The sequence below is a fragment of the Tremella mesenterica genome (genome assembly GCF_000271645.1).
Source record: "Tremella mesenterica DSM 1558 unplaced genomic scaffold TREMEscaffold_1, whole genome shotgun sequence".
NCBI lineage: Eukaryota > Fungi > Basidiomycota > Tremellomycetes > Tremellales > Tremellaceae > Tremella > Tremella mesenterica.
The window spans coordinates 3,018,611-3,043,046 of record NW_006711225.1 but is presented as its reverse complement, the minus strand read 5'-3'; the positions used below and the strand labels follow the sequence as shown (position 1 = coordinate 3,043,046).

At 48.9% G+C, this 24,436-nt stretch overlaps 9 protein-coding genes across 9 annotated transcripts; 4 read left to right on the top strand and 5 right to left on the bottom strand.

The window, feature by feature from the left end:
• Positions 1-98: 98 nt before the first annotated feature.
• TREMEDRAFT_58942 (uncharacterized protein) lies at positions 99-2,374 on the bottom strand (the record flags this gene model as incomplete). The annotated part of the gene is made up of 3 exons (XM_007001396.1): positions 99-740; positions 936-2,131; positions 2,263-2,374. The coding sequence occupies 3 exons, from the start codon at positions 2,372-2,374 to the stop codon at positions 99-101; spliced, it is 1,950 nt and encodes a 649-aa protein (XP_007001458.1).
• Positions 2,375-3,074: 700 nt separating this feature from the next.
• TREMEDRAFT_58941 (uncharacterized protein) lies at positions 3,075-4,216 on the bottom strand (the record flags this gene model as incomplete). Its single annotated transcript, XM_007001395.1, has 4 exons — positions 3,075-3,557; positions 3,647-3,784; positions 3,910-3,998; positions 4,096-4,216. 4 exons carry the CDS (start codon positions 4,214-4,216, stop codon positions 3,075-3,077), a joined length of 831 nt encoding a protein of 276 aa, XP_007001457.1.
• A 483-nt stretch (positions 4,217-4,699) lies between these two features.
• TREMEDRAFT_26328 (uncharacterized protein) lies at positions 4,700-5,849 on the top strand (the record flags this gene model as incomplete). Its single annotated transcript, XM_007000688.1, has 5 exons — positions 4,700-4,892; positions 4,940-4,976; positions 5,022-5,092; positions 5,287-5,536; positions 5,594-5,849. 5 exons carry the CDS (start codon positions 4,700-4,702, stop codon positions 5,847-5,849), a joined length of 807 nt encoding a protein of 268 aa, XP_007000750.1.
• Positions 5,850-7,359: 1,510 nt separating this feature from the next.
• Positions 7,360-9,046, bottom strand: TREMEDRAFT_36926 (uncharacterized protein; the record flags this gene model as incomplete). Its single annotated transcript, XM_007000796.1, has 4 exons — positions 7,360-7,996; positions 8,108-8,438; positions 8,489-8,814; positions 8,952-9,046. 4 exons carry the CDS (start codon positions 9,044-9,046, stop codon positions 7,435-7,437), a joined length of 1,314 nt encoding a protein of 437 aa, XP_007000858.1. The 3' UTR covers positions 7,360-7,434.
• A 536-nt stretch (positions 9,047-9,582) lies between these two features.
• On the top strand, positions 9,583-10,061 carry TREMEDRAFT_26789 (uncharacterized protein; the record flags this gene model as incomplete). The annotated part of the gene is made up of 4 exons (XM_007000731.1): positions 9,583-9,628; positions 9,752-9,797; positions 9,839-9,962; positions 10,014-10,061. Coding segments are annotated over 4 exons (264 nt in total), but the record flags the coding sequence as incomplete, so codon positions are not given.
• A 507-nt stretch (positions 10,062-10,568) lies between these two features.
• TREMEDRAFT_67045 (uncharacterized protein) lies at positions 10,569-12,461 on the top strand (the record flags this gene model as incomplete). The annotated part of the gene is made up of 12 exons (XM_007001851.1): positions 10,569-10,591; positions 10,635-10,647; positions 10,715-10,766; positions 10,815-10,896; positions 11,044-11,122; positions 11,165-11,217; positions 11,268-11,402; positions 11,484-11,601; positions 11,648-11,843; positions 11,960-12,219; positions 12,289-12,357; positions 12,402-12,461. The coding sequence occupies 12 exons, from the start codon at positions 10,569-10,571 to the stop codon at positions 12,459-12,461; spliced, it is 1,140 nt and encodes a 379-aa protein (XP_007001913.1).
• Positions 12,462-13,203: 742 nt separating this feature from the next.
• TREMEDRAFT_15236 (uncharacterized protein) lies at positions 13,204-14,783 on the top strand (the record flags this gene model as incomplete). Its single annotated transcript, XM_007000352.1, has 3 exons — positions 13,204-13,566; positions 13,726-13,736; positions 14,051-14,783. Coding segments are annotated over 3 exons (1,107 nt in total), but the record flags the coding sequence as incomplete, so codon positions are not given.
• Positions 14,784-16,799: 2,016 nt separating this feature from the next.
• TREMEDRAFT_25944 (uncharacterized protein) lies at positions 16,800-17,158 on the bottom strand (the record flags this gene model as incomplete). Its single annotated transcript, XM_007000628.1, has 3 exons — positions 16,800-16,912; positions 16,959-17,008; positions 17,061-17,158. Coding segments are annotated over 3 exons (261 nt in total), but the record flags the coding sequence as incomplete, so codon positions are not given.
• A 1,701-nt stretch (positions 17,159-18,859) lies between these two features.
• TREMEDRAFT_24699 (uncharacterized protein) lies at positions 18,860-23,854 on the bottom strand (the record flags this gene model as incomplete). The annotated part of the gene is made up of 6 exons (XM_007000470.1): positions 18,860-18,909; positions 18,951-19,005; positions 19,049-19,136; positions 19,223-19,263; positions 19,360-19,390; positions 23,733-23,854. 6 exons carry the CDS (start codon positions 23,852-23,854, stop codon positions 18,860-18,862), a joined length of 387 nt encoding a protein of 128 aa, XP_007000532.1.
• Between the last annotated feature and the right edge of the window lie 582 nt (positions 23,855-24,436).

Below are 24,436 nucleotides of genomic sequence, written 5' to 3'. Positions count from 1 at the left end.
CTGATGCTTTTCCTGTTTATAAACTTCATCTCCAACAGTCATGATTTGATCCTTTTATCTCACATGTTCCAGAATGATTGTCGAACGTGCAGAGTCGATTACATGATAACACATCCGCATCCTCTATTCTTCTCCCTACCCCCTTCCTGTCCTTGACCCTGTACCAAAGACTGTCCATACGTTCCCTCTCTTCTATGATTCTTGGAATATATCATCTCATGTAATTGATGTGTCGTACCTGGTGTTGAAGGAGTCGGCCAAGGTCCTTGTGAATAAACACCAGAACCTCCTCTTCCAGAAGTAGATGATGGTCTTCCATATCCACTTTGACCATAGTTGGTCCCGGGTTTAGGACTCGGACGTGGGTTTGAAAACATTTCAAACTCTCCCATACCCCCTCTTCCTCCAGAAAACGCTCCTGCTGCTCCTCTCAGGGTGTTGAGCGAGGATTGAGGTGTAGGGGTTTTCTTTAGTAAAGAAGGTTTACGACTGATTCCTGATGATGTCGTATGTTCGGATGGTGAGTGTTGATGGATTGAAGGACCGAGGGATGAGAATGGTGCAGGGGAAAGAGGAGGGTCGAACGATGTATGAGGACCATGTGTCGTACGTATTGGTGTGAAGGAGCCGCTGTGTTTGGGGCGGATACGTTCGGGGGAGGTGTGCCGAAGAGGATGATCGGGACTTTCGAATGATGATGATAGAGGAGTGGGAGGTTCGTCTAATGGTTTGGTAGACACCTTTGAGTTAGTATGATACATCACGGCTTGATCACTTCAGGATGAACGCCTGGAAGCGTTGAGGAAAGGAGAAATACAAGTCGATTGAGTTGTTTCCGATACGGGCTTGATGAGACCGATATGGAGGGGAGATGACACATATACAGGAAGAAATACATGTGAAGCAAAGTGGAAGAGGGGAGAATCAAAACACACCTCTAGACGATCCCTGTCTTTATCCCTAGCAACCACCTTGACCCATCTCACAGGAATACCATCTTTATCCCATTCCACCGCCAGATCACCCTCCCCACCTTCCATATAGTCCTCACTATCACCAACCAACCCCAACTTCTTCGCCACGGTCGGTAACACCACATCATCCCATCTTTGTCCTTTTGGAGGTGTGTAGCTGTTTTCCGGGGGAATGAAATGTGCAGCCACACCCAATCGTGATCCTCCAATACCTTGTGCAGAGCTTGTCGAGCTGCCCAAGACGTTTGCGGACGCCGATCTGGCTCCACTACCCGTGGATGAGTTCAGTGGAGCATTTCGGAGTCTTGCCTGTGTGACCGCTCGAGATGTTCCAGATGGTCCAGCCTTTCGACCTGGTTGACCGAGCCCCACACCCTTTTGACCGACCAGTCGAGGGAGTTGAGACGCCTTGTATCTGTCCGGCACTGGGCCAGTGGAGCCTGCCATTGATGACGCTCTCTTCCTCGTCTCCCTTCCCTGATCTATCTCCATGCTGCTACGCTGGTTAGGGGGGAAAGAGCTGTCGGCGTCGGGTGACATGTCATCTATGCTAGCTGCATCCCAATCATCATCCAACAGCTCGTGCCCTTTCTCCGCTATACGCATTGCTTCTTCGCGATGAAGTTTGAAGGGAGGTAGCTCATTCTTGATGAAACCCTCCCGAATGGTCAGATTCAGATCCGGTGATACTCGACCTCCTGGGGATGCACCAGGAGAAGCAGAAGGGGTTCGTGCGAGTGGTCTGGACGGGCTGGAATGAGATGGTAGGGGAGGAGGTGGCGTGGAAGTGTTCCGAGGTGGACGAGGTCCCAATTGAGACTTGGATCGAGGCCGAGTGGGTATTCTTGACGGAATTTGAGACGGATTAGGTGATGAAGAAGTAGAGCTCGGACTCGCGGAGGGTCGACGTGTGGGTCGAGGACGGACATCATCTCCGGTCGGAGTGGGTAATTTAGTGGCAAGGGATAGAGGGGTTGATTTGAGTCGCTGACGAGGACTAGAAGGTCCTTGCTGTGGTTGATACTCAGGAGAGGTAGGTCGAGGGAAAGCAAGTGAAGTCGCTGGTGCTGTGGTACTGTAGGAAGAACTCGACTCGGCGTCTGCGAAGGAATGGGTTGAGAGGCGATGGGATATGTAGGCAGACTCGGCTTCCAGCCCTTGGTGTCAGTATGTACTACACAAATCGACACAACTTCGCAAGGGAAGAAGGGGGAGGGGAAACCAAGCATTTCAAAATGTGAAACATCGCACGACCAAGGTGAAACGGTGGTCGAGAAGCAAGACTCACTTCGCTTCAATGTGGGAACGATCTGATCCTCCCATCCCTGCACCTTTGCCCGGCTGGTGTATGGCGGTGAGGGTACGGGAATTTGTGACACATGTGCCATGGCTACTGCCATAGTAGTGTTCAAGGCAAAACCTCAATCCGAAGATCCCCCTTTCATACGAATCGATGAAGGCTGTTGTTGTTGATTGAACGGTGATGGGTCCGGGCGGTGGAGATGAAAGATGGACTGGCGTCCAGCGCCAGGAGGACGATGGAGGGACGCTGTCACTGGTGTGTATTAGATTATCCTACTACACCGGACCCAGAATGGGAAGAAGAGACTTGAGGTAGGAGTGTGGTGAGAGGGAATGTTTGAGTGGGGGAAGGGTCCAAGGGCCAAGGGGAGGAGGAAGGGGTAAGGAGGTCCGAGCTCGGTTGGCGATTAGTGCGGGGTTGCTAGTTGCTCTTCCCGGATCGAAGGTACTTCTACCCTTCTCTCTCACTTTTCTGCATGCTGTACCTTGAAGTTGATTCACAACCTGATATAAATGATCCTTACGGATAATGATTCCCAACATGAGCTAGTCTAAGTGCGTACAGTATCGTCGCATTGGTGGAATGACAAACTCATGAGCAGAAGGGAGCGATTGGGTCATCGTCTTCTCGATCGCTACCAGTAGGCCCCTTGATCATCGATGGCATCCATATGGCCTCACCAACACGATGCTACGCGCTACGTTTTCATGGCGGTATGAAGCACTACGATCATCCATAGAACAATTCAATATATGAGTCTCGTACGCACCGAAAGGTTTGTCCATCAAATCACCTTCCTACTCCTCATGCACAAGTACAAGCAACGGCTCGTAATACTCCACCTCGGTCAGCTGCTTCTCATACTTCGACAATACGGATGAAAGACAACTCTCCCCTCCTTCGAAATCCTGTCCACACGTCCACACGACATCACCATCTGTATCCCAGCCGTGCATGATAACCATCGCTTTGTCCGTTTCTGGATCTGTCACTGCCAGTGGGGGCGAGGATGATCTCTCGAAGAAAACTTCACCGAAGCGGTCCGTCTTCCTCCTGACGAATCCCGTGTCAGCTTTGACCTGCGCAAGAGAGTTCTCATACGTCTCCAGTGTGCAGCCGCAATCTCTACAAGTCGGCCGAAGAAATAATGGCACTTCGTACTGATCACCCATCAATCCCAATTGTGTGAGGCTTTCCGCTGTTCGCAAAGTATCAACGAGTCCTTCTAAATCCATGTTATCTCTCCACGGATACGGTGCGGTGTCCCGATTCGCTTGGGTCTTGTGCTCATTGCACCAACAGGTCCCATCATTATCTACATATGCACTCGAACCAACTGGGATGAAGTGACGTTTCGTAGTCAGCTTACCGTCCGATACTTGGAAGCTTGTGACATGGCCGCATGTGACCAAGGGGAGAAGGAGCTGGCACACATGATGGTATAACAGAATGCTAGGTTCGTCTGTGTCATTGGGTGTATCACCCCTCGATGTAGACTTGAAGTTATCTAAGCTGTTGTAAGTACTCATATTGTTCTGTCGTCGATCTTGAAAGCAGGGCAGGGAGGGGTGTTCGAAAAATGTTGCTATTGATGTACCCCGCAGTGGTAATGATCTCCCGTCGCTTACTGACCTTTGTCCGAATGAGACCTGACTCAGATACGAAACCGGCGAAAGACAATAACCTCGCTACAGTGCGAATGGAGGCGAGAGGATCTGAAGCTGAAACATGTCGCCTACTGCTGGCCCAAGTTTACAAGCGAGCTGATAAGACAACTATCCGTAGTCCGACAATCATCCGAGGGAGACGGAGACCCACGTTTGTTCCTCACCCCCATGCCCTTTCTCCTTACTCCCCGGGTAGAGCTCGTAAGCCTGTGCGCCTCGATTATCAACTCATCCATCAACTGAGGCCCGTTCCAGCCCAAACCATCGTTCATGGCGTTTCGAGATCCATGAAAGGATGTTCCCGCCTTCGACAAAGGAATTCGCCCATGGAGTTTTCGTCAAAGGATCATTCACGGAGTTCTCCCCCTTCATCCTGCTTCCCCTTGAGCTTCCCGTCAAAACAGGGTATGCTGTTAACTGGGGGTATGGGTGAAAGGTTTATTGCTCCACCCGGGGCGGGGATGAAAGGTCTGAATTCCGGATTTCGCATCTGGTGAAAGGTTATGGGAGAACAAAGAGGGCGTTATCTACGTCGATGGAGATGAGGAAAGGTTGAAAAGAATTGCAGTAGTTGGACGGGGATAAGTGTTTCCAACTTGTCTTCTCAAACGTTTTAACCAAACCCCGTATCGAAGACAGCTCAAACTCTTACTCCAGTCTTCTAACACCCCTCAAGCAAGTCCAACGGTTCGACGCATCGAATCCCGCATTCCTGAAAACCTGTTCGACGGCATAGCAAAGGAACAGATTCGACAATGGGTATCCTCACCAGAGTATTCTATGCACCGGTTCTCGCTCAGCCCGGTATCTCGTTAGGTCTATCGGCACTGTCACTCCTGCTACTTGTCCTTGTCTTGCTCTCTGTTCCCGGACCCATCAAGGGACTATACTGGTTCAGCATCGATGGAACTGATGGCCCGCTCAGTGCGGGAGTGACGGGATGGTGTAGTGAGTCATATATTGTGATTCACTGTCTGAACGATGCTGATGAACAGTGACGGATACTTCGAATTGTACTTATGCTCCATTGAGGTGAGTGCCTTTCGTTGTAGCACGTTGCGTGGAGCTCACGGGAAGCGACAATAGCTATTTGGGAACGTTGATTGATACGGGTGAAGCTTTGACAGTGAGGATTATGTTACCTCTAGGTGAGTGGTGTATCTCCTGCTCAAGAATACTTCCCTGTTCCCTATGAGCACTATGACGTATTCCCATTTCGATACCAATGGTTGTGATCAATCCGAGTACCCAATCGTGAATGGAGTGGCGACCAACATCGAGATGACAGTAGGGGAGAGGGATATACAATCGGGCGAAAAGTTTCAACAGTGTTAACGATCAGCTTGTTATTGGTCCATCCTCACCCTCGTCGCTTGGGTCGGTCTCACAGTCACCACCCCTCTAGGCTATAAAATCGTCGATCTCGATTCTATATCTCGTCATCTCCGATTTGCCGTGGTCGAAGCTTGTGTCCTGTGTATCAGTCTCTTCGGAAATGTCTTATGTTGGATGGCATTCGGATTCGGTAGGACAGCATTCATGACTGTACATAATGGTGGTGGAAAACCTAAATCTGGACATGCTATGGAAACGTGAGTCAATCTGAGAATTTATGATAATCATCCCGAGATTTAGCTGACACGTCTTAGGACCGCCGTAGCAGCCATGATATCTCTATTCGCTCTCTTCACAGCAGGTTGGGGACTCCATCTCCGTCTTCGTCAAGCTCAAGAACAATGGAAAGAAGAAGCGGTCATGGTTCGACGAAGAAGTATGGCTATAGCCTCTGGTCAAGCTGTGGGTAGTACGAGTGCTCTGGGTAGTGAAATCGGTACTGTTCATCGAGGAAGTATGGTCAAAGATCCGGAATATGGATTGCAGGTGGCGGAAAGTAAGGAGAATTGAGAAGATGGCAATGGATAATGGAGTACCTTTACGTTCGGACGTACGAAGGGTATCGTAAGTTTTCCTCATCCAATTTCATCGCATCTCCGGTATATAATCACTATAAAACATGGAAGGTTTTTAAGCTGATTGGAATAGGATATTACCTCCTCAACCTGCTCAATATCAGCCTTGAATCGAAAGAAGGCAACGTCCGGAGGAATGTGAGGATGATTGTTATTTATGTCAATTGAGACGAGTTGGCGGAAGTTGAATGGGGATAGTGAAAGAGGATATAGGAAAATTAAGTCTAGATGAATTACATCAGTGTAAGTTGGTCATTGTACCTGACATCTGTTGAAATTAGATTACGAGTTACCATCTATCTTGTGATCTTTTCAAAGAGGACTAGTTAGGGAAAACATAATACATGAGTTGCCTCCAACAGCAGACATTCGTGACCGGTAGAGGCAATACTGTCTTGAATCCATGGTGATTTGTCTTTGGTTTCCCACTTCTGTTTGGCAATTTTTGCCAGGAGCTCATGATCAATCCAAGAATGTTTCCATGACTCTGGCTGTAAAGATTCTATCTGTTCTAGAACTGCCCTAGACATGAATTGTAGGCTGGGAATCCTTGACTGATTTTGTTGTGTATACATCTTGCTACTTATTGCGACTAATTTCACTTTCAATTGACCAAAGGAGTATTTGGAACTGATAGGCCGAGGATCAGCATCAATGTGATCAAAATGATCCACTATGGATTTCATCTCTGGACCCCAAACAAAGGTCTGATGAGGCCAGATAGTCGGAAGCATCTTTGCTACCTCTGGAGAAATCCCAAAATCTTCCTCCAAGGCCTCTGCACTGACCTTTTCTTTCCATGTTTCCAGATCTGTTCCATATAAATTAACCTGGAGCCATCTTTCTACAGATGAACATCTTGCGTGAACATGATATTGCAGACTGACCTGCAGTACACCATCGTTGCCCAGTGAGAACCAAGTCAAGGTGCCAAATGGACACTTTGGGTCAGCAGTGATCAAGTCAACATCCTTTTGACGGCCATGGATCTCCATCAGCTCTTCTGGAGAAGCATCTTTGGTAGAGATTCTGAATTCTACGGAAAGAGGAAGCGTTGCCGGCTTGGATTCTTCCAACACCTCGGTCGCTTGATCCGTAGAGATGGCTTCCTGGGCGACCGAGGAATACGCTTCGTGGTTTGGGTCACTCATTGCTGGTCGTTGAGGGTTTGGAGATAGAGAATACGTGGTTTGGGAAGCAGAACCACCACACTTGAGCCTTGATTGCTGCGTTCGAACCAAAGCTCGTTTCTCAGGCTGAATCAACGGACGATCTCCTTTGACCTGGCCGTTCCTTTCTATCGCGGAAAGATCGAAGTCGACATAATCGAGGTAGGCTAGTGAAGGGTGATCCGCAAGTACCCCAACTGGCAGGTCGTGATGTGAGACAACATCCGAGTATCAATCAATACGATTCAAGAAGAGAGGCATTAGCCATCGACGAGACACATGTGGAAATGATGGCATGCTATCTCCCCTACTGGCCTACCCACCTGAAACAATAGCTTCAGTTCTCAGCAACTATCGCGTGACCTGCATTTGTCCGTATCCCGCACCCATCACACTGCTCATTAGACTCCCCGATCCACTTGTGACGCTCCCGTTGGGACTCCGCGCCGCTTCCCTCTTCAAGCTCTCTTCGATGGCCACCGCTGCAGGACGTGTGATCTCGAGCAAGTTAGCATCGATGACCCAACTCTCATCCGTCGAGGTGGTTCGTAAAGTGTTCGGATCGTGAAGGGTGAAAGGACCTTGGATGGGATTTGAATGACTCTTGTCCAATGAACGAAGATCAACTGCGGCGAGTTGTTCGGAGGTGAACCATAATCGTAATTCCATGTGATATCGCCAACCACGATTGTGATAAAGTTCGAATGCGACTTGAAGTTGGACGACGTCTTGCGGTTGGGAATAGAAGATGTAGAAGAGGGTTTCGTCGGCCACTTCTCCGAGTTTGGTTTCGATGGGTTTGGCGGTGACATGGTAGCAGGCTGGTGTATGCCATGATTCTTCTACTCGGAAAGGTTCGGTTCTGTCTCTTGGATCTGTCCATGGAGTTACGAAATTGGGATATAATGGTTCGCTGAAGCGTCAGCTCGTTGGCACATTGTCTCGTGACAGAACCGGAAAAGATAAAGATACAGGAGCAGAGAAGAGTGGGGCAGGAGAATCTTGAGGGCCATGAGAGACTGACGTTGACTCGACATTTATACCCAGATCGCCGAGATCTACTCCAAACATCAAATCTCCCTTATCTCCATGACCCGAATACGCTCGTATGTTCATCAACATAGACTTCAAGTCCCAATTATCGACGGGACTTTGAAACACTTGTTGGACAGGTCGAACTATTGGTTCTTGTGGTCTTGATGGTTTCCGAGGCCATAATGGTTCACTGGCAGACACGGGTAGGTTTGCAGCCCTCGGTGGGGGATTGGAGGGTGCTATTGATTCCGCGTGTCCATTACCACCGTTGACCATGGAGTGAGAAGGAGAAGAAGGTGTGACATTCATTGGACGAAAACCTGTTGTCTGGCAATATCAACACAGGCCCACTCAGACAACTGGTGATGACAGACCCTATCCTTTACTTCTCCTCCACTGCCCACAGGCCCCAGCGCCCCTGTTGCACCACCTAACGCTGGGAAATCTTCCCCCCGAGATGCTTGTCCTATCGCTCCGTTCATTTGAGTTTGTCCTATCGGACCAGATATACCTGGCGGAGGTACCAAGTTGGCTTGTTGGGGGAGGAACATTTGTTGTTGTAGGTGAGGATGTTGGGTGGACGTGTTAGGTTGGGAGGGTTGCGTTTGGGTCATGTAACTTGAGGAAGATGATTGTGTAGGTTGTGATCCTAGAGCAGGGAAATCATTCAGGTCTGGACTCATCAGTGTCTCTGACCTCTTCGAAAGTCCCTGAGGGAGGACGCGCCGATTGAAGGACAGAAGAGATGGAAGATAAAGGAGAAGAAGAACTGACCCGCTCCTCTTGCGGCGAAGCCTGGTGGACCTACTCTTCCCATACCCGTTACACCAGACGGGAAACCCGATTGTTGTGGGGTAGGAGCAGAAGCATTCCTGCTTGCTGGTTGTGGTAGTGGGGTAGTTTGTTGTCCTGCCGTCGCGTAGAACATGGGCGCTTGAGGTTGCCCACTCGTTGGCCGATAGGCTGGTAAGGAATTGAGAGGTCGTGTGGGAGCGGCTGCAAGATCATCAGCTGCCATAGCAGATCGTTGAGAATATGGCTCACCGGCTGGACGGTTCATGACACCTCTGACAAGGGGTCAACTTTGAGCGATATCGATGTGGCTGTAGTGAAGAGACGAGGATGAAGTGATGATTGAACAATTAGATCTGGCCTAGTGACTAGCAAAACGTGATAAATGATATCAGGAGAGCTCCCGAATGCTGAGAAGAGATGATAATGTGATGCCGAGAGTGTGCTCCTAGGCTTCGAGGATTGTAGTTCAAGCTTCACGTCTGGACAAGGGAAAGGGAGAGAAGGACCGGAGATTCGGCACTTTGGTACAATGTGGAAGTGTGGCAGCTGGTTCAACGCCTTTCCCCTTCTCTCACCCCTTCCTTCTGTCCACTGTGGCCACTGGTGACGCACAATCCAATATGGTGAGTGTCCCCGTTCAACGGCCCGCTATGCTAACAGCTGACACAACAGTCTTCAGAGTTGAGATATACACAAAACACCCAACTCGAGCAACGTGAGTTCTCTATCATATCGCTGATAATCAACCCGATCTTTTCCTGTGGAACCACCTTCTCAATACGGCAGAAGAGTAACACGGCCGAAAAGATATGAGGACGCCTGCTGAGCTGACCACAAGTCCATGCTAGATATACGGGCACAGGGCATGCAGATACCACAAAATAGTCAGTTTTCCTTCTTTGTTGACAGTCTAACTGACCTCTAGTGAATGGCTCACCCATCAACACCGTGACACCCTGTCTTCTATCGTTGGTCATCCATCTTTACTAGCTTACGTGGCCATAGCCGACGGAGAATGTCAAGCGAGGGAAAGGTTTGAATTGATAGAGGTCGGTCATCCAAGGATCCAAGGACCCCCATGGATCTAGCTAACGGAACAGAGGATGTTACAACCCTGCGGCAAACCCCCAGGGAAGACAGACGAGTAGGCGATTTACCTATAAGAGAGAGGAATATCGGGATGTTCAAGGCCGGGCGGCAGGAAGTTGTAGCGATAGGAGTTTGAGGGTGACATATGGAGATGATACAATCACGAAGACAGGGACATGGATCGGAATGCTTGCACGACCTTTTTCCTGATAAGGAGAGACAGCGTCTACGTGTCGCACATGTGTCTTTGACATAGGGGAAAGATCTTCCCGTAAGTGTGGGAGATTAGACCCTGGATCTTGGAGCTGCAGGCGGCAATATAGACCATCCAACCAGTTTTGAGAATGCATCGAGGCATCTAGCAGTATATGCATCCTCGACGCCCTATTACACGCGCTTTGACCCCCCAACTTCTCTGCCATCCAACGCTTGGACCACCACCACCACCACTCTTACTCTCTTTTCTTTTCCACATTCCTTCCTCTCACTCTCTCCTTCTTTCTCATACTCCACACTTTATCCTCTTGTCTACCTGATTCAGCGCCTCCACTCTTTTGACTGTCATCATGTCAGGAATCGGTATAGCCAAGTTAGTCCCTTTTTCTCTACTGAGGATGTTCACTGACTCGCAGTCTCCCCAACCAGGTTCGTCCTCTCCCTACGCTTTCAGCTATCGAGTCAATCATCTGAGAGTATGGCACTAACCATGTAGCGTCATAAGATCGTCAACCAACATGGAGCCCACTTCACTGTCATGGTCGTAGGTAGGTCCCCTTCCTACATACCGGGTTGAGCGGGCTGTGATACGGCAGGCGAATCAGGGTTAGGAAAGACGACTCTGATCAACACTCTTTTTGCTACTGAGATTTGTGCTCCGAGAAACTATCTGAATCGGTGGGTGGTTGTCTCTATCCCCCATGTCTGAAGACACGCCCTCATACCTCTTCCTATCTATGTTCATGACGACGCTTCTCCCCATCTTTCTCCCCTTTCCCCCCACCCCTTGCTCAACAGAAACCCACGATACGTGCTTATTAGCAGACATGCCAAGCAGATGGACAAGACGACAGAGATCGAAATCATCAAAGCATTCCTCGAAGAACGCGACTTCACTATCAAGGTGAGCAACATCTGCCCTGGCGCATCAGGAGCTGACAATCAGCTGACAGTCATTGACACACCCGGTTTCGGCGACTATGTCAACAATAAGGATAGGTGAGCTAAATCGTCAACTCATCGGGGAGATACGGGGCTTATCGATGTAGCTGGAGTCCCATTATTGACTTCATTGATGATCAACACGAGTCGTACATGCGTCAAGAACAACAACCCCACCGTCGCGAAAAGCAAGATTTGAGGGTTCATGCTTGCATCTACTTTGTTCGACCTACTGGACACACGTGAGTACTTTCGTCCAACGTTGTTGGATTCTCTCCAAAACCCTGCAAACCCTGACGAGGAAACATTGCTGACTGGAGCAGCCTCAAACCTCTTGACGTGGAGATCATGAAACAACTAGGCACCCGGGTAAACCTCATCCCGGTCATTGCCAAAGCCGACACTATGACTCCAGATGAGATCCACAACTGCAAGATGATCGTGAGCGCTCACCTGAGCTTTCGGCACTAGATAACTGACGCTTGAGATACGCGAAGTGATCGCTGCTCAAGGGATCCGAGTGTACACTCCGCCCATTGATTCAGAGGATGAGACTGCTGCAGAGCATGCTAGAGCGATGCAAAGCGTCATGCCTTTCTCCATCATTGGAAGTGTCGATGATGTGACCACACCAGACGGTCGAGTTGTCAAGGGTCGGGAGTATTTGTGGGGTGTTGCCGAAGGTGGGTTCTCTTTTAGGCCGGTGAAGCTGCCTACTCTCTTCCTCTCCATTCCTTTTCTTCATCGTGTGAAGATGGGCATGTGAATGGGAATACCTCGAAGATGCTGATGGTCATAGTCGAGAATGACGAACACTGTGACTTCAAGAAATTACGCTCCCTGCTCATCCGCACATACATGCTTGATCTCATCTCTACGACTGAGGAGCAGCATTACGAGGCGTATCGTCTTGCTCAGATGGAAACTCGCAAGTTTGGCGAGCCCAAGGTCAGGAAGTTGGACAACCCCAAGTTCAAAGAGGAAGAGGAGCAGTTGCGAAGGAGGTTCACCGATCAGGTCAAAGTGGAAGAAGCGAGGTTCAGGCAGTGGGAGCAGCATGTAGGTTTACTGTCACCTTGACTTTCATTGCCCAGTCTGCTTCAATTGTCCAAGACTGCTGACGCACAGCTCATCGCCGAACGAGATCGACTCAACAAAGACCTCGAGCATGCCCATACTACCATCAAGTCACTCGAGGTGAGCCAAGTTCATGACCGGTATCGCTCGGCTCTGACACGCAGACCGAATTGGAACAAATTGCAGCCTATCACCGTCAAGGTGCTTCTATCAACCGTCGTTAATCACTTCCTCTCTTTTGTCTCCTGCTCTCACGCTTCTCTCCTGCCTGCTCGTGCATGTTTATGACCTCTTGACGCTTTGATGAATGGACTGGAAGACATATACCTAGACGTAATCTGGGTGATGGATAGTTACCAATGGATACCATGTGCCACTGAATTATTATTTCCGTTTCTTAGTTGCATGCTGCCTCGTCGTCAAGTTTCGACTGGATGCTCCGTTGATCATTGAATCGTTGTCCATCACCTTCGTTGGTCGTCAGGACGACGGTGTAAGTTTACCAAGATAGGCAAAAGGGTGCATCGCCATTGGTCGATCTCTCTTCGCCCAAAGGAGCCTAGCCACATATTCATTTCGAAATTATCTTCGGCCGCTCTCTTTCATCGTCACATTCACCAGTCATCCGAGAATACAAGCAAGATATCACACGACAAGCAAACTGTCAATTCTGTCTAGTAACTCGACATGCCTTGTCCTCACACTACCAACCCCACAGCTCAAGGTCGTTCAGCCTATCCAAAAATGACATCTGTCCTATCTCCCTCTTCTCCCAAAAACGTCTCACCCTCCCCTTCTGACGACCTCATCTCTTCCGCAACTATCCAAATCCCTACAACCCCAAACACACTCGATGAAACTTTGAAGCCCATCATCCTCGGTACTCGTAAATCTCAACTCGCCCTGGTCCAGACTCATATCGTTCAATCTGCCCTCCACTCTCTATTTCCCTCCCTACCTCTTGTTATAGATTCCATGTCCACCGCAGGGGACAGAAACCAGACTACACCTTTACATCTACTCTCACCTTATTCATCTACTCAACCAGCCAAAAGTCTATGGACTGACGAACTTGAAGCTAGACTCTTGTCGGGTGAATTGGATCTATTGGTACATAGTCTTAAAGACGTCCCTACGGTTTTGAAAGAAGGTTGTGAGATTGCTTGTATTTTGGAAAGAGAAGATCCTAGGGATGCACTTGTGATGCGTATGGGAAGGACTGAGAAGGGGTTGGGAGAGTTGGAGAAGGGGAGTGTGGTAGGTACTGGAAGTGTGAGAAGGGTGGCTCAGCTCAAGAGAGCTTTTCCACATTTGGAATTTAAGGATATGGTGAGTGATTCATGTTTCTACTCAACATGATCCCAGCTCGGCTGCGCCGAGGCGGTAAGGAGAGGCGAGGAGATGAAGTTATTTGGGGCTGAAGGGTCTATCGCTTTGAAGCAGAAGGGGGAGGGGGCGGTATGTGTTAGGATGAGAGCTGACAAAAAGAGAGGCAATTTGTGAGCTTGCTTTCTTTAATTCATCGCGGATCTCGACAAGATGTCGCCGTGGGATATTCATCCGACTGTACCCCCTTCATCTGCAGACCTTTCATTGAACATTCACCCACTCAATTTCTGCATTACTGAGTCTCACCTGTTGACTGAACGTGTGGAACTCCTATGAAGAACGCTTCGTCGGCGTCCTCCCGACCTATCTTTCCATCACCAAATGTCAGAGAGAGCAGTCTCCCTACCGGAAGTTCATGATCCAGTGTTGGCGTAGTAACTGAGGTGTTTTGACCAAATGTGACATAAACATCTGCTAATTCCAGAAACACTCGATTCCGTAAATTAGACGACCCCTCTTCACCTTACTCCGCTCTCATCCTCGCTTTATCCGGATTGACACGCCTCGGTCTTTCATCCCGTACCACCTCCCATCTCTCTTCTCCAGAACTCTATCACGCCGTCGGACAAGGTGCTCTAGCCGTCGAAGTTCGAGTTGGGGATACGAGAATCCGTGAGGCTCTGAAATCAGTAGGACATTGGGAGACTGAATGGCGATGTGGAGCGGAAAGGGGTTTATTGAGGGTTTTAGAAGGTGGTTGTTCGGTTCCTGTTGGTGTGGAGACTGTCTTGGAGGAGATAAAAATGCCTGATGCTCCATCTGGAAGCCAACAGCAACAGGAGCAACAGAATGGATCGGAGAAGAGGGTAAACGGGAAAGACAAAACGGAACAATTGGAAACCTCTTCTCCCACACTTCACTTCTCAGGACTTTTACCTCCTTCATCATCTTACCCCCTTCCTGGAGAAAACGTCGAGATTAGACCTCGTTTTGCGATGTTGAAACTCACAGCATGCGTCACATCCCTCGATGGAGATCGTCAGGTCGTAAAGTCTATCGAAAGAAAGGTTGGATCGTATCGTCAAGCGGAGAGATTGGGTGAAGAATTAGCTAGGGAAATGAGGACTCACGGGGCAGGGGAGATATTGGATGAGATTAATCAGCAGAGGAGGGAGAGGGAACAGAGGGATTTGGAAGAAGCTTTGGCGAGGTCAAAAGGGGAAGATCAGGTGCAGGTGTCTTGAGTATTTGCATCGGTAGGAACAATTCTCCAGTTCAGCAGGTTTTTCTCTCTTCTCAGCGAATTTTGCACGGGATCTTGTGTGTTCCGTTGTGATTTCATCCCTGCACTTTCGAAGTGTCATACATCCATTATCGTTTCAAACGGGGATTCGAGACCTACTTGTGTTTTAGGAGGGGTGATTGATAGCATGCTAGCATCAGATATGCATCGAAAACATATAGTATGATCCACTGAGGGCCATGAACACTGAATTAATTACTCATACAAATTGATATGCTTCTCAGCATTTATGTATTGAGTTCTGGCAATATGACTCCTGTAGGTGAGATAGTATCAATCTGATATCCTGTGAAGAGACATTGCTAGTAGGTCAACATCCAAAAAAAGTTAATTAGTCCTATAGAAATTCAAATATATATATACTGTATACTTAAACCCTTTCACCAAGTTCTATCAAAATCATCCATTCCTAATCCTGCTGAAGAAGTACCCTGAGTACCCAAAGTCCCCACACTAGCAGTTCGTCGACTATGTGAACTCGTACGTCTACTTCTTGTCCCTTCTCCTAAATCGTGAACCCTCTCCATCTTTTCCCTCTCCAAACTACCTAGATTTCCTTCAACACCACCGGTCGATACCTTATCTCCTAAGGGCGCTTCGTTCAAATTCGTGGTCGATTCATCGCGAATTGGTTTCATATAACTCTTCGGACCTAATTCAGCCAATACCTTACCTAAACCTCCCTTATCCCCCTGTGATGTGATCCTCTCACTGAGACGCTTCGTCTCGTTTTCTCTTTCTCTTGTCGTATCGATTGGCCATCTCCATGTGGGACCTACTGGGAAAGATTGTCTTTTAGCCACTTGAGAGAGGACAGAGTCCATCGTCAATCTTTTTTCGATCGGAGAGGTGGTAGGAGGAGTGGAAATGTTTGCGGCACCTTGAGGAATGTAATACCGAGGTTTTGTGGGTGATGATATTGACATTGGTCTACTTTGTGTAGGGCGAGAATCAGGGTCGTCTTTTGGAGAGGAAGGAGAGATTGGAAGAGGACTGAGAATGTCAAGTGTCTGACGTCGAGCCAAGTCACGTTCAACTTCAAAAGTCTGTCGTTCTTCCTCATCCATCCCCATCTCTTCATCTTGAATTTCTTTTCGGGGTAAAAAAGAACGGACCTTTTCAGAAGTATCTAGGGCAACTTGAGTAGGTGGATAAGAAACCCGCTGTTCTCCAATTGTCCGCTCAAGAACTGCAGAGGGTTGAGGGTATACTAACGACTCTCTTCTCCAACTAGTCCGGGGAACAGAAAAGTCAGGTTGAGAGAGCGAGGTACGTTCTGTGGTTGGTAGAACGGACTTGTCCGGTGAATTGTCCGTAACGGAAGACCGTAGAGCTTCTTTGAAACTCATTTTCTTATCTTGTTCACTTTGACCGGGGGAGTTGGAATTTGACATATGCCATTTTTCCCTTCGGGGAGAACGATGACTGGTGAGAGTAGGAGAAAAACTGCTGGGAGCATCGGCTAGGGTCATTGATACGCTCGATTGCGATGGTTTACGTTTAGCAAGGTTTCGGTAAATGTCAAGCGAGGAAGGGTGGATGGAACCTGGCTGAAGACGGGGATGACGGGAGAGAACTCGATGACCGATCATCCATGTGACGTAGGAGCCCCATCTATTTGGTCAGAGGAGTGATCTATCGTCTCAGACAGATCATCAGGTCCAGCTTGAAATGCTAACTTAGGCTTATGTGATAAGAGAATGAAATCTAACAGCTGATGACGTTGGAGATGTGGAAGGACGACACATGTATATTGAGAAGGGTCGCAGGGGAAATGAAAAAAGGACAGACACATACAGCTGAGTGAGTAGAAGTCCAATAGCGACAAACCAAAGTAACGCCGTCCACACTACATCTATTGGTCTGTACATTGTCCTCTGTTTCAGTCCCCAAAATACCAGTAAAGCAATGGCAGAAGCAGACTTGTTGATCAGCTCAACCACATCAACGTTCCCATTGTGGCACATACCTTTGTGAGGAGACTTTGGACTGAAGCGAGTTTGAGTAATGAAGATGTAGTCCGGACACGCCATTCCAATCGGTCTACTCGTCAGTCTATGAAGTCGTCGTCCATGATGGTGAAACATACACCCCAGAAGACCGATGAAAGTAAATTGCTCGGTGGTAGCTTGGAATAACCTGATTCGTCAGTTGAAGAAGAGATGAACAGAGAGGGAGAGAAAGGACTTACCATATGACAGCCGAGATGAAAAATGACATGCTTTCGGTGTATTCGAACATCGTCACAGTGAAGGATATAGCTATGATAGTGAGGAAATGATGGATGATCCTATTGGTCAATGAAAGAATCCAAAGAGACGAAAACTCTTGTGTAGAGCTCTACGGGTAGGTAGTCGATAGTAACAAACGAATTTAGACTAAGTCAAGACAAGGCGAGGGCGGACATGACTTACATAGGGATACGCATGTGAAGTCGATGGATGAGTTCGAAGCAGTATAGACTCGAAATAATGGTACCTGCCGTCCGAAGACAGCGCAGGCCCCATAAAGTGTAATGACCTGCAAAAGCTGGAGTCGACGCCAACTGAAGCGCAAGCGCGATGGCTGTGAAGATTGTATTCATGGTATCTGTAAGATGAGCGACACACGCGATTTTCCCACAAAAGTCCAGCATAGTCTGCGAGCTACAGAAGATAGACGTATGGGTTGTTGAAGGACTCACAAACAACAACATTCTTTTGATATTCAAGAGACAACTGGGCGAAAACTTCATCTTTCCAGAAGTAAAGTCTACTCGTCAACTCAGAGTCTGCCGATGAGGGGGTGATCCTTACCGATGTATTACATTCGCCACAACATAATAAAACAACAGTAAGCCTAGCTGTCAAGCTGGCCCTCCATATCGCGATGAGGCTCACCTAACAATGCAATAGGGTACAAGGTGGGGTCCCATGAATGTTCGTCAAGGCCTGACAAGGACAATTCTGCCTTTGTCAGTGTATCGAACACAATCATCGGGGCTAGTGAACGCACCTAAACTGGATGGCAATGCCGAACCACTGGCTGCATACACATCTCCGATCTCCACTTTGTTTTCCGGCGTGACAAATTTAGGAGCTAGGAAACCAGTCGGGAAATGGGATTCAAGGACAGTCTCATTATAATTCCTGGGTGTGAGCTGCAGTACAAGTACAGATCTTCATCCTGATTCGACATGTCGAAGGAAGAGCAGACTTGCATTGTCCCAGCAGAGTCGAGCTGAGAGAGAGGATAAGAGTATAAGAGAAATCGATGCTCACCTGTCTATACACATATCCCCTCCAGTCCGACCTATATGAGGACAATGAACGGCCGGTCTCAGGGGTATCATGGGCACGTGTAGATGTCTGCACACGAGGTTATCCTCTGGCGATCAGTCTAAGCTACAATGCTATCTGATAAGGCTCTCACCTCCCATACTGTCCATCAGCTCTGATTTCGAATCGACCGATGGATGGTCCACTCACCGGTAAAACTGCCCGATAGGAACAGAAGTCACAAAGTCTAAGCAGTCATCGTATGAGTCGTATTGCTTATTGGACCCGGTACAGTAAGCCGCACTGGCGTTGCAGACCTTATGTGCGAGATATTGCTGGAGGATAAAGGTACTGTTACTTGACGAGGACACATTGGCCCTCTGAGCCATGTGAGGTATCAGCATGCTTCGATGTCAGTCTATGATATCTTTTCCCATACAGCTTTTGGATGATTGAAACAGGGATGAGAAACGAACGGAATGATGATATCGGTTGCCTGCCGATCAGCTTCTAACCCGGGCTAAAGCTTCAAGCCGCTGATGGGACACTCAGTGAATTGAAAACTCACCCATGCCCAGCGCCGGAAAGAAGCGTCATATCTAGGTTGGATCAGCTTTATAAAGCGGGCCGAAGCCCTTGTTCTACTGACTGTTCAATTTGCCCCTCTTCATTGATAGTGAACCACGCGTCGATCTGAAGCTTAGCCAAACTGTCACAGACTTGGCGTCTCGTGCTAGATGCTCACCTGGATTGGGAACGAGACCCCCAGGGCCGGATAGAAAACTGAATTGTAAGCTGGGTTTCGTCAGAAAGCACCTACGTACATTCAAATTTGACAGAAGTCGCTACGGTGTTATGTTCCACGGCCAAAGCAGTGACCTATTCGTCAACTTCCACATGCCCATCGAGGAGCGTTACTCACATTATACGAGATAGGAGAGCCGAGTGGTGATGGGTCATTTGGGTCGCTGGCAGTATTGACAAATAGCCCAAAAAGCTGATAGGTTAGTCTCATTTACAGAAGAGGCACGAAGGCTGACATATTCTCTACTGCGTCAGTCATGTTTCACAGAAAGTACACTGCCACTGAACTCACGTAGACAGTTCTCGACCATCAAAACTGGGGTTCGTCAGCTGCTCGATTCGGATGACACGACATAATTTCAGACATACTTCGCAGACACTGATATGAGCAACAAGTCAATGCGGACTAATTGGTTACTTACCATCGACCGTACCAGAGACGTCCTCGGCGAACAAGGTGCTTTGTCCAATCAGCGACCTTCCTCAGATGCACCTCAAGGGTGATTAGACGACTCACCTATTTATGCTCTGTGCCACCTTGATATTGCTGGGAGCCAAAATGTTGTCCGCAAAGGTCTTGACTATTTCCACAAAATCGAAGCTCGACAGGCTTAACACGCCCGAGGCCAGCAAGAGTCCTCCCCAAAGCCCAATCGAGATGGTTCGCATTCTTCACAGAACTTCACAGCCTCACAGATTCGAGAGAACGATGGATCTTCTGGTAGCCCCCTTAAATAGACAAGATCAATAATTACAGGTCACAGGGACCGCACGACGACGAACTTCACACGAGGCGATAGAACAGGGCTCGTATGAGCTCTGAACCTCGCTCCCGAGCCGGTTGATCTTCTTGCCTGGTCGACTTCCTCTCTTGCTTGACCTGTCTCAGAGTGGAGCTGGATTTTGATGCTCCTCTCTGACCCCTGGTACTGCGAAGATACGCGGTAACACGATGGTTGTCGATCTGTCGAAAGATGATGGGTAATGCAAGCGAAGGTATTAATGAGCCACTAGTCTCTGTATGACCGGCGTTGAAAGGGTTCAAGGCATCCGTCAAGTGTGAGAGTAAACGTCAAAGAAGGATATGTATCAGTACGACCCCTTTCCTTGCACACTTTTCATCCTTTCAGCTCGTCCCCGGTCGACGAGGTCGTCCATTTCTGAAAGTGGAGAGAGTATAGAGGGACTGTGCGACCATCGGAGAAGGGAGGGACATCAAGGCACTAGCGTGTGACTGAGGGCTGGCCATCACCCTCGTTGCCAGGGTAGAAGAGGAGCGCGTCATTTTGTCATTCGTCAGCATTCTGGAAAGATCCCTGTGGCCTGGGGGAGATCTTTCTGCTCATTTGCGACATCAGTATGGAGGTCAATTTATGAGATCGGAAAGAGAACAGATGGGCGATTGGAGGATGGGGTGAAGCGAAAAACGTAGGAAGGAGGTTGGAGCGGAGACGGAGGAGGAATGACAATGACCGGGCGCGGGCTGTGGCTGTCATTATTGCGTCGGTGGAACGGTGATGGAGCCTTTGCCGACGCAGGGGCATGGTCCATGATGATTGAGTGATGATAAGGAAGTTATAGAGGGAAGAGGGGGCGTCAAGTGCTGTGCTTGATGCCAAAGTCGTTGCAACGCGTTGCATCTTTGCTGGGATCATAAATCTCAGGAGTCACCATGTGAACCTCCACTTTTGACGGTTTTTGGAAGAATACTGAAAAAAAGTCGGCGAATTTAGTCGTCCCCGCATACGAGTTTGTGCTACGAGTAAGTGAACTGGAAGGTGTTTAAAAACGTATGCATAGTAGGAGTGTGGCTCATAACATTGCAGGCGTGTGAGTCGCTTCGTTCGTGCACTGTTTGAAGTACAGATATGTACAAGTGAGGCTCTTAGGTGAATCGAGGTGCAAGCAGCTTGCTGGCCATTCCCTCTAATCATCGGCGAGATGAACATGTCCACGAGGACGGGAGAGTGCGCTGTGACTTATGGTCCAAGTAGCGAAGGAGGCCCAGCTACGTGATCAGTTCTTGGCCAATAGCGGTGATGACGGACTGGTGTGAATGAAAGACGTACAGCTGAATCAAGAGAAGGGCACAGGCCACAACCCAGAGGGAGACTGCCCAAACAGCATCAATGGGTCTGTAGATTGTCTTCTGCTTGACGGCCCAATACACAGGAAGGGAGAGGGTGGACACAGCCTATTTATCAGCACCGTCATGAAACAATTGTTCTCACCAACCTTGATGACAAGACTTTGCACGGCGGCAATTTGGAGTAGGAACGCAGTGTGTTGGACAGGCCATTCGAGTCGATCTCCTGATCAGCACAGTCATGAGGAACAGGGAATTGACAAACATCCAAGAAGGCCCACAAAGGTAAGTTGATCGGTGGTTGCGTAAAACAACCTGTCTGTTAGTGATTACACATGAAGCAGGGGCAAGACAGACCATATGATAGCAGAGACGTAGAACGACATGCTTTGCGTGTTTTCGAACAGGGTCCAACTGAGAGAAATAGCGAGGATGGTGAGAAAATGATGCGCAATCCTGTCTGTCAGCATGTCAACTCGGACTTGCCCACAAGTACTCCTATGATCAGGTCGACCGGGGAACGGATGAGGACGGACGAAAGGGAAAAGTGATCCAACTCACACAGGAAGACGCATATGAAGCCGGTAGACAAGCTCGAAACAGTACAGACTCGAGATGAGTGTTCCTGCTGTCCGAAGGGATCCCACACCTGTTAGAGAATAGTGACCAGCAAATGCTGGAGTGGCCGCCAATTGAAGGCCCAGCGCGATAGTTGTAACGATGAAACTTAGAGTATCTGTTCAGATGTCAGTCGTGAACGAATCATCGAATACATAGACATGAATGTGCACCTGTGTATTGGGTACGAAGTAATCTTGGAATGACTTACACACGACCACGTTCTGTTGGTTCTGTAAAGAGAGCTGTTCAAATACTCCGTTCTTGAGGGTGTAGAACCGGTAGATTACTTTCGCAGCGACATAATACAGTAACATGTACCCTAGACACTCAGTGGCGGTCCTGCCAGATACATTCACTTACCGAAAACTGCTATCGGGTAGAATGTGGGATCCCACGTGTGTTCGTCGAGCTGGGACAGAGAGATTTCTAGGCGTCATCATCTCTACTCAAATCGTGAAGACTGGGATCAGGAATATACCCAGCACAGACGGGAGAGGAGTGTCATTAGTGACCGCCAGATTCCCCACTTCGTCCTGGTTCTCCGGAGTGACAAATTTGGGAGCTACGAATCCCGCCGGGAAGTGAGAATCTAATACGACCTAGTTGTAATCCCTTTGGGTCAGCTGATGTCCTGTATTGAGCTGGAGCTGGAGAACCTGACTGGAATGTTGGTCCGGTTATAACAAGCTAGGCGAAGGCAAGTTTTGAGGTAGGGGAATTTGGAGAGTGTACTGCTGCTACTCACCTGTCAATGCACATTCCTCCGCCGGTCAGGCCCAGATGAGGACAATGAACTGTTGGTCTGAGCGGAGCCATGGGCACATGCAAATGCCTGCAGACAAGATTGTTCTCTGAGTATCAGTGACACCAAGGACAAGCTGCTGACAGTTGTCTCACCCCCTGCCCTGAAAGTGAGCTCTCGAATCCCTCATCGGACCTCTCGACTCACCGATAGGCCTGCCCAATGGGCACTGACGTCACAAAGTCCATACAGGTATCGTAAGAATCATATTGCTGATTGGAACCATTACAATAGATCACCGTAGCATCGCAAACCGATTGAGCGAGGTATTGTTGGAGGATCAATGTGGCGTTAGTGGAATCTCCTTTCGCCCTCTGGGCCATGTGGGGTATGAGCTGCCTGTAGTGTGAGCGATACGGAAGGAGGGGACCTGAGTCATTCGACAGATTTGGTCCTGCTGAACAACACGGGTATGAGAGAAAGAGATACCAACGGAGTGATGTAATCAGCAGCCTTCGCATCAGTTCCGTGGTCCGCCTCGCGGAAGAAGACTCACCCATGCCCACCGCCGAAGAGAGACGTCGTATCTGGAGCCAGTGAGCATGATGTTCCCTAACTAAGGATATGACTAGGCGTACTGTTGGACCTGACGCTGTTCGTTGATGGTGAACCATACGTCAATCGGAGCGATCAGCACAAATGAGGCTAGTCGGTCGTCACTGACCTGAATGGGGAACGTCCTGTTCAAAGAGCCGTAGTAGTCTGGAAGATCAATTGAGGGCGAACTTTCTACACAAACCACGTACATTCGAACTTGATAGAGGCGGCGACCGTGTTATGCTGCACTGCAGTCGCTGTGATCTGATGATGAGTGTCGACCTCCTGTCGTGGCGGGGTCAGCCAGCTTACATTGTACGCAATGGGGGAGCCAAAAGGCGACGGGTCGGTGGGATCACGCGCTGTATTGACGAATAAGCCAAACAACTGTTAGACTCAGTCGAAAACTCTTGACTCATAATCGAACGCTCACGTATTCTCTGATTCGTCAGCATTCACTCTCGATTCTCTGCACCGTTCACAAACAGCGTAGAAAAATGTGCAATGCGGACTTACGTGGCCAATTCATTGCCGTCGAAACTTGGAGCGCGGTCAGCTGACGTATCGACTGCAATCTTACACTAGTTGGAAACATACTTTGTAGACACTGACATTAGCGAGAGGTATAACGCCTGTATTATACGAAAAAGTTACCATCGACGGTTCCAACAACGTCATCTGCAAATAAAGTACTACAACTCGTTAGCCCGGGTCACTTCTACTGGCGCGTTGGTACGACGGGCACAGGGTACTCACCTGTTGATGCTTTGGACTACCGCAATATTCTTTGGAGCCAGTAAATTGTCGGCAAAGTTCTTGACCACCTCTAGATAATCGTAGGTTGACAACCCCAGCACACTGCTGGCCAGGACGACCATTCCCCAGAGACGGATAGACATCTTTCCCATCATGCAGAATAGTTAGATTGGAGGGATACTGGGCGAGGAGGTCTCCTTAAGTGACAAACTGAAATGATATGAGCGCTCCCTTTTCTTGAGTGTCTACTCGTGCTAAATTGACCCCTCGCCGGCCGACCGAATCCCCGTCAACAAGCCACCGCACCATTACTCAAGATTGAGGGAGCGAAAGAGGAAGAGCTAAGACGGATAGGGAGGGACGATTTGAAGTTTGGCGTGACCTCTCGGTCAGGTTCGTCGCCATAGCGGACGGGATCATTTGATCGGCAATTGGCTACGTTACTCGGAGACAAGCAGTTGCTGAATTGTTGCTGAATTGGGATTTTAGCAGCTGTATGTACTGAGTAAGAAATGGCAAGAGGAACGCTGTAAGTGAGGGGCGATGCCGATGAACGCAGGGGGAAAGACGATATCAAAGGGTGTCGAGCTCGTCAAGTGAAGTCATTGCGACGTCGGGCAGGTACCACAAAGGCGGGAAGCTACCGAGTGAAAAAGTTCGCTGATGATTAGATCTCCAGGGCCAGCGATCGCATGCTGAGCCGA